This window comes from Hipposideros armiger, unplaced genomic scaffold (assembly GCF_001890085.2).
Source record: "Hipposideros armiger isolate ML-2016 unplaced genomic scaffold, ASM189008v1 scaffold_604, whole genome shotgun sequence".
Lineage (NCBI taxonomy): Eukaryota > Metazoa > Chordata > Mammalia > Chiroptera > Hipposideridae > Hipposideros > Hipposideros armiger.
The window spans coordinates 294,134-306,391 of NW_017731954.1; the positions used below are offsets into that span (position 1 = coordinate 294,134).

Genomic DNA, 12,258 nt, shown 5'->3' on the forward strand with positions numbered 1-12,258 from the left:
GTAAGCTTCGTGTTGGCAGAGAATTTTGTCTGTTTTCTACCCAGTACCCGGGAGCACCTGCAGTGAGTTCGAGCTTAACGCATATTCCTTACTCGTAAAGGACCTGTTTAGCTGACCAGAACACAAGTGTACTGACCAGCATAATCTGGGAATCAGCGGACTAGACTATCATGGAATAACAGTCGATTAAAACCTTAAGTGAAGATTATTCAATTTTTCTTAGTCACTTATTTCAAGGATATATACATACTAGTGCTAAAAAATTTCATAATGATGTAATTAAAAAATTCTATGACCACACAAATTAAGGAAAGCTATTTTACTTGTTGATGATGACTTGGTTTGTTCGTCTTCACTGCCAGTACTGCAAATCAGCATCAAAACGTTTGTTTTTCCAGGAGTTGAATGAATAAAGAGATGAATTCCTAACCAAATTGCATATAACGCCATAGATAAAGCAATTAAATAATAATTATTTAATCTTGGAGTCAGAGTTTGTGGAGCAACTACTGGGTGCCAAACACTGTGCTAAGAATTAATTAAAATTTGATCATTCATATCTAGATTACATATCCTCGGGGCACACAGGTTTAAAAATTTCAATGGTTTTAATTATTGGTAAAAATTACATTAGCAGCTCTGTCACACTCAAAAATAAAAACGTTCTTTCAATGCCCTTTCATTTTCTATGTCCACTAATTAGTTTTTTATATTAAATAAAAACATTTTATGTATTATGATATAAGTCTACTGTGAATTTTTAATTAACTTCTTTACTAATACTCTGCTTATTTTCTAGGGTTGCTTACAGTTAAAAGTACTAAAAGCAAATTTTGGTAGATGTATTTATAGCATCCATATATTTTATTGAACCAATTTGATATTCAGTAATTTGAATTTTTGAAATATTAGCATGTAATTTTTACTTTTCATATTAAGTTTTATATTTTGAAAAACTAGTATATACACATGGCCAGAATAATTAAATCACAGAGGAGGGTATATGTTGCAAAATTAAATTTCCCTACCAGTCCTGACCTCCAGGTTCCCAGCTCTCCTCTCCGGAGGCAACGATTATTCCAGTTTCTGGGCTATCCTTCAGAGATCTATGTGTTCATATATAATGTGCCAAACCTAACATATTATTGATTTATATCTGACTAGGGGCCTACTATAACCTGTAGGTATAATGCCAATCTTTAAAATGTATGTTTAATGAGGGGTGCGCTGACTACACATTTTGCCCAAATGCTGAATTACAGGGAATAAAAATTGCTATTTAGCCGAAACTGAGACCAAAGATAAATATCGCCACCAAAGAAGGAACTTCTGGGATACGGGAATATATTTGATATAAAATAAATTCCTACTATGACTTTAATATTAAGATTTTTTCCAGGCTGAATTTTGAAAGTTTGATATTCTACCAGGCTGAATTTTGAAAGTTTGATATTCTACTACAAAACAGTATCTCTCAGTTTTCCTCATCATGAAATTTTAATGTGGCGAAGTTGACATTCTGCTTTTTAGTCTTCCCTGAAGATATAAAGAATTGACAAACAGAACTTTTTTAAGTCTTATGGCCTAAATGGAATTAAATCTATTTTCATGTATGCATGTTATCACACTAAACAATTCTGTAACAATTAGAATTATGATATAATTTAATCTCTATCTTTCTACCTTTTTAATATTTTACCAAAAGCTAACTCAACACACTTTTAATATTTCCCTATGTATTTATTTATTTATGTTAGTTTTAATACATAAAATTAACAGCATTCACAAACTTTGCAAAGTTTTATTCCTGCAACAATAAATGTACATTTTTACTTCTGCTCACTGATGGAGTTTCAGCATGCAAAACCCAAAGAAAATGTTCCCTCCATGTTACAAATTGAAGACTTACTGATATTTGAAGGGGGGTGCTAAGAGATAACAATAATTCTGCATGACACGCATTGTTCATATTACTGGTGCTGTTACCCTGAGCATACGATGGTGATCTATGAAAGCACATGATCACAGATGAAGCAAAAATTCAGGTATGCCAAAAATGGTGTTGAAGTAGGCATTTGGCTATTTCAATTTCCATAAGCAGAGACTAAAGTCAAAGCCAAATAACTGATTTTGGCTTAATACTGATTTCAACAAACTTTAGCACATTCCTAACTCAGCATAAAGGACATTATTAGATTTTATTTCAAAAGATTTCATTTTCTTTATTATTCAACAGTTCTCTGATTCCAAGCTCTTCTAGTTGTACAAAGTGCTAGTTCAAAATAGTGCTGGCTCGATATCTTATTCCCTGTTTGGTCTTTCAGACGGTAATGGAAATGTTCTGTTTTACATACCTTTCCTAAGTTCAAAAATATGCAAAAAGTTGGAATAAATTGTAGATTTTACCACATATATTTTAGTCCCTATAGTCATAGTAAACCTGTAAATATATTGTATATTGGGATACGCTGACTTCTATCTTATGTCAAAAACATCAAAGTCTAAAGTACATGCACAATAATTTCCTAATTTCCACCCTGTAGACAATGGTTCTGGTCATGAAAATGTGTCTCTAAGTAATTACTAGTGGATATATGAACTATACTTTCTATGTAGTAAACTGCTTTATATTCAGTATTTTATTTGAGATTGATTTACAAATCCATCCTTCTTAATTTGATTTCTGTATAGTACCTAAAGTCACTCTACATACATACTTAAACATGGTAATTTAATTGCCTATTTTACATTAAAATCAATATTATAGTAATATTCATGATGACTTTAAATATGTCATATTTAAAATAATTTATTTTAAAATGATAAAATGATTATATCATTTTGCCATACAGAGAAAAACATCTGTATACCTCCTACTCTTATCAAATTTATCTGATTATCATATACATATTTTTTATACAGTTAAAAACGTTGTAACTTTAAAAGCACCCTGAGGAAGCTGTGTTAAATCATGGGAATAAATACTTCAAATATGGCATATTTTAAAGAACACAATGAAAACATTATCACTGGGTATTAATCCTACTTGGTTTTCATAAGCCTTTTATTCGTGGCTAATCAACCAACCAAAACCTGGTATAAAGTGAACTGGGAAACTGATAATTAAAATATTTATAATACATACATTTTTTATCTGAAATAACCAGTAACTAAGGCAGAAATGATTCAGGGCTTACATTATCTAACAAGTGCTTCTTTACATTCTCACACTCTAATTTTGGGATCCCAGCACAGCACTGTGAAGTCAAGTTTCTTTACTGTAGCTGGTTTTTCCAACACATTCTGCCTGATTTGTTTGACTGGTGGCACATTTTACACTTCGCATCTAAACAGTGCAAAAAACGATGATGACTCTTCCATTTTGTTTAAAATACAAATTTTCTGCTAAAACCAGATGTTTTCAGATTTATTTCCTTTTCCTCAAAGTTCTCCATCCTGTGCATTTTACCTCTCATACATCTTATAGAGAGTATAAATAAAAGGGAAAAAAAAGATAATTCTCTCAAAAGAAAGCTCAGAAATGAGAGATTTTCATTTGAAAACTCTTTGAATGGTTATATCATAATATAACTATAATAAATATCCTTGTTCAGCAAGATATTTGTTTGTGTGTTTATTTTGCACTCATTAACTTTATTATTTTTAATTATGGTTGACACTCAATATTATTTTATATTAGTTTCAGGTGTACAACATAGTTGTTAGACATTTATATAATTTATGAAGTGATTCCCCCAATTAGTCTAGTACCTAGGTTTTTACAATATTATTGACTTTATTCCCTCTGTTGTACTTTACACCCCTGTGACTATTTTGTAACTACCGATTTGTACTTAATCCCTTCGTCTTTTTCACCCAGTCCCCAGATATTTGTATGCTTTTTTGGAAGAATGTAGTTTAACAAATATATTTCAAAATAAGTTACATTTTGTTTCTATGAACATCTATTTTAAACTCTCTTGAAATGTTTGTTTGAATGGTTTTACTCAAACAAAATCCTGGTAGTTCATGCTTCTCCAATGAGGAGATTCTCACTGAATTAGATCCTAAATACATATTTCATTTAAATTTTTCTGAAAAAAAATCAGTGTGATAAATTTTTTGCTTCTGTATTTAGAGAATTTTCTACCAAAGAAACATATGTTTACATTGAATTAACTTATAAATTCCTTTCTTTTTTAAATGTTATTTCTTCATTTGTCCTCAAATTATTGTTACTTTTCTAAAGAACAATAATTTGTGAATAGAACATTCATTGCTATGGTGACACCATGGTTTATTTCAATTCTCTTTGGAATGACACAGAAAAGTGGGTTTTATTGCCTTGTTTTTCTTTCACTATTTAAACTTTGTCTTTCTTGATTGCCTAGGAGTGATTCAATCAGGTGAATTAGAGGATCTAAAGTCAAGTGAAAGAGGGAATTCTGGGAAAAATAAGCCAAGAAGACAGTAACTTGATAAAGGGAAAAACATGTACCATAATATTTTTAATTTCAGGTAGCAGAAACAATGATCATGTGTATTTTATTTGCCTAATTTTAATTTTTGTATGTTTAATTGTTCTTGATTTCCTTCAGTGTATCTTATAGAGTCCGAAAAATGCACAGCACATACTACATGAGGCCCTCTGTAACAAAGGTAATTAACTCAAAATAAAGCTCATTTGGATTAAAGTTTGTTCTAACAAAATCCAAATACAAATCAGAATATGGTTTTGCAAACTTTGATGAAATATGTCTATCTGTATTGAGAATTTTAGTGTACAAGGAGTCATTTTGTTTACCATTGGTTTTCTTTTCTTTTTTTAACTTAGAACTCTCCATTTCCCAGAACTTAAGTGTCAAATGATAAATACATACTATTGCTTTCTTGTATGGTATTGTATTGTTTTACAGTATTGTATTATCGAAGTACATGCAAAGTTTATTTATCAGAAAAACAAATAAGAACACAGCTGACAGCTTTTTAAAGCTGTAATTGATAATACATGCATAGGCAATATTATTTTAGAGAAAATAGGATCAATCAATGATGGGATCCCACAGAGCATAAGTAGGATTATGATCTGTAGGAATACATAAAGCCTCATTTTTATATGGGGGCTTCAATTTAAAGATTAGGCACTTCCATCTTTTTCTGATCAGTTGTCTGCCAAAACTCCTATCAGCTCATTTACGTTAAATGGGGTGTTGTTAGCCTTCCCACTAACACAATTCTCTGCAGATCTCACTGTATGTTTAATAGTGCTTGAATTGTGTTGCCCTTATAAATTATTTTTGCCATATGACTAATAAGTATACATTTAATATCTAACAAAACACTTGAAAGCAGGGTGTAGTAAAATTTCTGAGTTTCAAAAAAATGTCTCATGCAACCATGTTAATAATGTTTTAATAATAAACGTGAAGGTCATCAACACAGAATTTCTCCAGGTACAAGGCAGCCAGGCCATGAAACGGTAGAGAGTGCAGGATCAGAAATGAGTGTGCACCACATCTGGTATGTACCTTGGGGCATCGACTGGACCGGAAGAGCCGCCTGGCCTGGTGGGATGGAGATCAGTCCCTGGCGCTGAAGGCTGAGCAGATGTTGCTGCTGCTGGAGTTGCTGCATCTGGAGAAGCTGCTGCTGGAAGACAAGCTGCTGGGCCGCCAGCTGCTGCTGCTGCTGTTGCTGCTGCTGTTGCTGCTGCTGCTGCTGCTGGTGTCAGAAAACCCAGCTGGTCAGCAGCAGAGGATGCGCTCCACACAGAGGCTCCCATGCACCCTTCTCACTCTGCACCCCTCTCACCGTTCACCCCTCTCACTGTCCACCCCTTGCATTGCCCCAGTGAATTTCTGAATGGCCATCCCACAGTCAAAGTTCAAGGGCAGGACATGAGCAAGTTCTAGATTTTGAGTTGCCTTTCTTTCAAATGTTACACAGCAGCAGAGAACCAAAGAACTTGCATTAAGAGTATGAGACAAGGTCTAGGGTACGTTTATTACAAAGGTTCAGACTTTTTTAAAAATCAGCTTATTGCAGATAATAATGAATTCATCTAGACTAAAAGAATAACACTTTATCCAGTCAACTTCAACGACACTTTTTCTCCCCAACTGAATAAGTCTGGTCTGCAGTGGTCTGCGAATGTGGTCTCCAGTGATCTATTAGTAAACTAGGACGTAGCCTTCCTAAAACCAGCCTGTTAGCTCTCTCCCTTCCTCTTCTCTCTTGTTGGAATATATTAAAGGCAGAATCATGTTCAAGGCAAAAAAAAAAATGCCCTTATTATAAGCAAAAGCATAACTTCCAATTTCGTGAGGCATTACAATACAAATCCGAGTCCTTCGGGCTCGGGAGGGTAGGCGAAGGCAGTCACACTTCAGAGAGAGGCAAGCTGCTGCAGAAGACCTTTCCTTTTTAGTTTGGGGAAAAGAGAAACTTGTGATGCGCTCACTGGAAAACAGACTGCGTAATGGAGCAAGTCATGTGGACTGCCCAAAGCCTCCCGAGAAATAAGGGAGCAATTTCTATTCTGTAGTTGATGGCTGTCTGAAATTCTATTCACAAATCCAAACAGAATCAAAGCCTCAGGAGGTCAAAACTGTTTCCTGGACGTTTGCATAATGGGCAGCTTGAAGACAACGCTCTGATACCTGCTGATCAATTTAACTACTTCAACATGTTTTGTTTGCATTCTGTTTGTATTTGATGCAGCTTGCTGACAACTGCAAGCTAGGCCTGAGAAGCCGGCCTGTCAGTTTGATTTATGAGCATATCAAACTGGAACTTTCTACTCGCCACTCCAAACCCACAGTAGTAGTTCATTAATCAGGGGCCTGTGACTTTGAAATCTGTGCTCACCCACTTTCTCCCCTAACCCCCCACCGACAGCAGGCCAAATTTGCATGCGTGCTCTCTGAGCTGCAGCGCTGAGAAAAATGAGGTTCCCTCACCAACTTGGATTCTTGGCGAATACAAGAGAACCAGGACTTTGTCCACACACAGCTCGCTCTCTGCATACTGTACTCATTAGTGACCATTCGGCAGCACTGGACTGGAACTCTCAAGTCCCACGCTACAAAACACGAGAGCAGGAGAGTTCCACTGTCGCTGTGACTGAGGCCGGCGTAAAAGAACCCCAGTGCGCTCCGCCGGCAGGTGAGAGCCGCCCTGCGCAGGCCCCGCCCCGCCCCGCTCCCGCTGCCTCCCGCCCCCCGCGCCTACCTCCTTGGCCTGCTTTCCAGGATGCTGCGGCTGTGGCTGCGGCTGCGGCGGCTGTGGCTGGGGCTGCGGCGGCTGCTGTTGCTGCTGCTGCTGCTGTTGCTGCTGCTGCAAAAGCTGAAGATGTAACTGCTCTTGCTGTTTCTTGTAAAACTCTTGTAGTTGTTGCTGAATAAACCATTTTGACTTTAATAAATACAGGCAAACGTTTCAAGTATTACAAATCTCCTAAACTCTTCTAGACTGGCATACGGTAGTGGATCCATTAAGATCCGCCTCATAAGAACAACAAAAAATATGCGCTGGATTCAAGGAGAAAGACAGACCTACACACATTTCTTTCCAAGGCAGCTGAACATTTCCAATCCAGAATCCAATAAATCCTAAACAAAAGGGTATAGAAAATTCTGTATTCTAAAGGGCCAGAGCTAGATGAATACCCTAAATTATTACATCACAAGTCCCAATAGCATGTAAAAATAGGTTATACTCTACCATTTACAAGACCCAAATACATTGCTACGTAGAATTAGGTTGTCTAGTTCTTATTGGAAAACAAAATTAATCCATCAGACGTACAGAAAAATGTCAGACAGAAACATCAGCAACTGGCCTGGGGTCATCATTATAGGAGATAGGAAAGTTAATTCAATATGTAAGGATTCAGGTAAAACACATTATTTTCTCTACAATAAGTAAGTTTATAACATAAAGTCCACTTTATGCACTTGAGGCTCCAATGATGTACCCACTAGTGTTTTTGTTTTTTTTTAAGATAAATTTCATGAACTGATGGCTTAGCTGTTTAACTTTGTTCTAAAAAAGTAGATGCCTCTCTTCCTAAACACAGACCATATTTTTGAAAAAAATATCTGGGATGGTACTTGCCCTATTGTAACAAAATGGTCATTTCAAATTTCATATTCACATGAACTAAAAAAATTGCTAAAGTGTTAGGAGTTTTCAAAGCAATAATCATCTGTAAGTCTCTTTGCACTTTTACTGGCAAGTCTACAAAGCAAATGTACCTAAGCATTTAGATATTTAAATTTGATTTATTCCATGTTGAAATTACACCTTTCTCTGCTCTTATTCTAGGCTTTAATCAATCTAAAAAGACCAAGGGATCTCAATTGTCTTATGTAGCTCTGCAATTAAAACACTACATTTATGTGCTAATATGCTGATAGGTTGTCCCTTCAAGTGGAGAATGAGTTGTCCCATGTGTCCATGATGCTGTCAGCGTGGGTGCCTACCTACCACCATGCTAGCACACCAAAGCAGGTAACCCACATTACCTGCTGCAGCATTACTGCCTGCTGCTGCTGGAGAAGGGCCTGGAGCTGCTGGGGAGACAGGACTTGCTGCTGGAGGATCTGCTGCATTTGCTGGGGGGTGATCACCTGGGGGGTCATCATGGCCACAGACACGGGCACCTTGATGGGGTGAGGGTGGGGGGAAGAGAGGGAGAGCAAGGTCATCATCGGTGTCTGTCAGCATGCCTCACAGCTGCATGTCATCTCTAGTCATTCCTCAGCAATGACGACCAGTAATTCTATGTAATGTTTGTTACATGATTTAACTACTCAATAATTATATTAAAGTGCCACAGTATTTAGACACTAGCTTTCCAGATACATCAGAGTTCATCAGACTTTATGTTCCACACCTCTGTGTATTATGCAAAGATGCCTGAGCTTCGACCAGCATAGTTACAAATAAACAATTACAAGTCACTGTTCTCAATACTTCATAATTGATAATATCTATGTCAGTGCAATAAATGAAAAACTTTTTTAAATGGTTTAAAGGTATGATTAAAATAAATAATAAAGATTGAAGAATTGGAAATAATATACCTATAAATATCTGTTATCAAAGCTAGTAAAAAGAACGTATGTAGAGTGTACTTAATCATAAAACATAATCACCATCTTCAAAATGTTACTGCCAGACAAGTAAGATTGTGAACTTTCCACGTGCACTTACACGGGGGAAAGTTTGCGAACTTAACTGAACAACCTTTCATGTATACGTAAAATATAATAGTACTAGAAAAATACATCTAATACATATTATTACATGAGTACATGCAGTAACTCATACAGGAGATATATAGCTACGTAGATACGTCCTCTCAAAGAAGGAATCATAGCCTAGTATTCTAGCTTCTTCTTCAGACATTTTCTTATTTCAAGCTAACTAAACTTACACCAGGAAGTCCAGAAACCTAAAGATTACTCAAAGGTTACTCATTAAACTGAAACAAAAAATATTTTGCTTAACATTTCTACTATCTCTTCTCTCTTCAAGGGCCTGAGAATTAAAAGAGTCCAAAAAGAAAAGGAAATAAGGAGTGAGAGAAAGAAACAGAAGAGAAAGGGGAAGCAAGGAAAATACAGAGTAAGGGAAAGCTAGGAAGAAAGTCCTAGGGAAAGAGAAGAAGGGTGTGGGGAGATAGAAAAAGATGGCAAGAGGTAAACAGGAAAGCCTTACATGCAAGCCTGGGGTAAACGCTAGGTTCCGCGGCAGTCACACTGTTTGAAGGCATGGCTTGTAGTACTAACCAGCATGTAATCAAACTGGTCAATTTGCCAAGTTTGTAAACTTAGAAAAAGCAATCACTTTCTTTCCTAGAAAAAACAATTTGCTTTTACTGTAAATAAAAGCAAGTATTTATATAAATACTGCTTTAGGACAAATTCTTGGGAAAACATGTCTGAAAATAGAAAAAAGATTAACAGACATGGCTCACGATTTATTTTAATAGTTATTTTTAATGCAATTCAAAGTTTTCAGGTCTGGCACTTTATGTTCTAAAGAAAAGAGAAATTAGTAATGAAAAAGAAGTTAGAAGAAAAAAATTCAGGGTGGATTAACTCCTCTCTCAAGAAAAAAACCTTCATATTTAATACTAAGAAAGTGTTATGTCTTTTCTACCCCATGTTGATAACTGGAATCATGAAGTAATTAGATCTAATTTTGTAAAAGGAAGAAAAAGAATCATATTATAACAGAAAGAAACTCAAAAGTGATTTTCAAAAATATTTCTGGATTGTTAAAGAACACACTGACATACCTGTAGGTTATTATAGTTGAATTTATCATAATAAAATACTTTCTGGAATATATGCTGTAAAATCAATTCACGCAACAGGTTGCCCAAGTGTTCAGTTGTTTAAACACTCAATGGTCAGTTTACTTAGTTGTTTGTTCTTTGATAAACAATAGAATGGCTAAAACCAACATTTTGGAAAAAAATGATCTCTCTACAAAAATGCCTTTTCTTCTAATAATCATTACCTCATACTGTCTCCAAATAACAAGGAGTCAAACTGAATGACGGGACAGGGAAAGACATACATGTTAAACTTTAAAATGGCTGCCAATCTAGAAAAATAGGTAGGTAGATAGATATTACATATATGTAGATAGGTATACATGAACATACAGATATATACATGTAGATACGGACCTTCCATGAAGCCTAGTATGTGATGAAAAACTTGCCATACATCTCTCACCCAACAGCAGACCCTTATCGCTTTTTAGTGGAGTGTTTCCACTTAATTGTCTCTATATCTACAAGTAAGAGTACTTGTGTGTAATTGGTAACAAATGCACTGTATAAGGGAAGCTTTATGAATGAAGGCATCCAATAACACACTTCAAGTTTACAGTCAGGTCTCAGCACATACAAAATATGTTACCCTACAGCTTGCTGCTACTGTGACTGATTTGGTGTACAGACAATTGTAAGCAAGTTTTCTACCTTTACATGCTTTAGAGTTCATTTTCCCTTTCATTATAGTTGGATGAATTGTTTTTTAGTCTTAAATGGTTTGTATTTCCCTTACAATCAAGTTTATGACATGAAAACAACAACATCACTGCCACCCTAAAATCACGTCAATCACACGTATGTGACATCCTGCAGGTTTTCAGGAGATTGTGGCCCACCTGCTAGGAAACTGCCATCTAAAACTGATACTCTGCAGACACAAAGCTATGCAGATGGATAAGCCAGCTAACACGCAGCTAACCGAACATTCCACTTCAGAAAGACACATATAAAAACTCAAATTCCAGTGAATTATGTGGAGGAGAGCACAGGTGCCCTTCTGAGGGGTTTCGAACATTACAGGTATGCCAATACTATTGTCTCTGAACCCAGATACATAAGCTCATCCAGAATGAGACATTTGAGACTGCTAAAAATTTAAATTATTTTGACAAATAGAAAGTTCGTTTTTCTTACAATGAATGATAGTTATATGGTAGATGTAGACTACTCGGCTTGTCTTGCTTAGAAATTAATAATTTCCAAGATGCAGAAATTCTCCACTTTTAAGTGTGCTGTTTTGGGGACACATTTCTTTTATTCCTCCTTTATCACTCTTGTTACTGTTCCATTTCATTTCTTTGCTACTATGAGCTATTGTAGGAATTCATGGAGAAAGATGAATAGAGATGAACTGAGTAAACAGATTTTTTTTGAGATTATGCTACTTATTTGGAGGTTAACAGGCAAAACCGGCATCAGATTTGAAGTTCTATGGATAACTTTGTAAAATATATGTACCTAAGCAAGTTAGGTATCAAGCTTAAGAAAATATTTTCCACTAGATATATTATTTTATTCATGCAAATGTTTTAATGAGGGGCCCCAATTTAGATGTGTGATAGAGGCGGGGAAGGAGAACTTACCTCAGGTACTTTCTGCTGAGAAGTCAAATAAAAGCATGGCTGGGTCTAAGAAAACAGGATATATTATGCATCTACCAAATGAAATCAGAAGGAATAGCTGGAGTTCAGTGGGTGTGCTAGTGAAAACCGTAGTCTACCTATTAAAATCTTTACAAGTGAAAGAAGGAAACACAGCCAGCACTGCTTGGGAGATTTTTTTTTCTCTCTTGGTATTTACTAAACTGACAAATGTGAAAGTCCCTACAACAATGCATCAGGTAAGGGTTCATTTACTCTATTTATTTTCTCATTAGGTGAATTAAGCACAAATCTGGTGTGCCGCTC

General features: G+C 35.8%; 1 protein-coding gene across 1 annotated transcript in view; it reads right to left on the minus strand.

Annotated features, from left to right (window-relative positions):
• Positions 1-12,258, minus strand: part of FOXP2 (forkhead box P2) — a 614,071-nt gene that overhangs the window by 57,660 nt on the left and 544,153 nt on the right. The window contains exons 8-10 of the mRNA XM_019624737.1: positions 8,526-8,663; positions 7,231-7,395; positions 5,529-5,721 (exon numbers count right to left, since the gene is read on the minus strand). Coding sequence (XP_019480282.1) covers positions 5,529-5,721; positions 7,231-7,395; positions 8,526-8,663 — 496 coding nt within the window. The remainder of the gene's footprint in view (positions 1-5,528; positions 5,722-7,230; positions 7,396-8,525; positions 8,664-12,258) is intronic.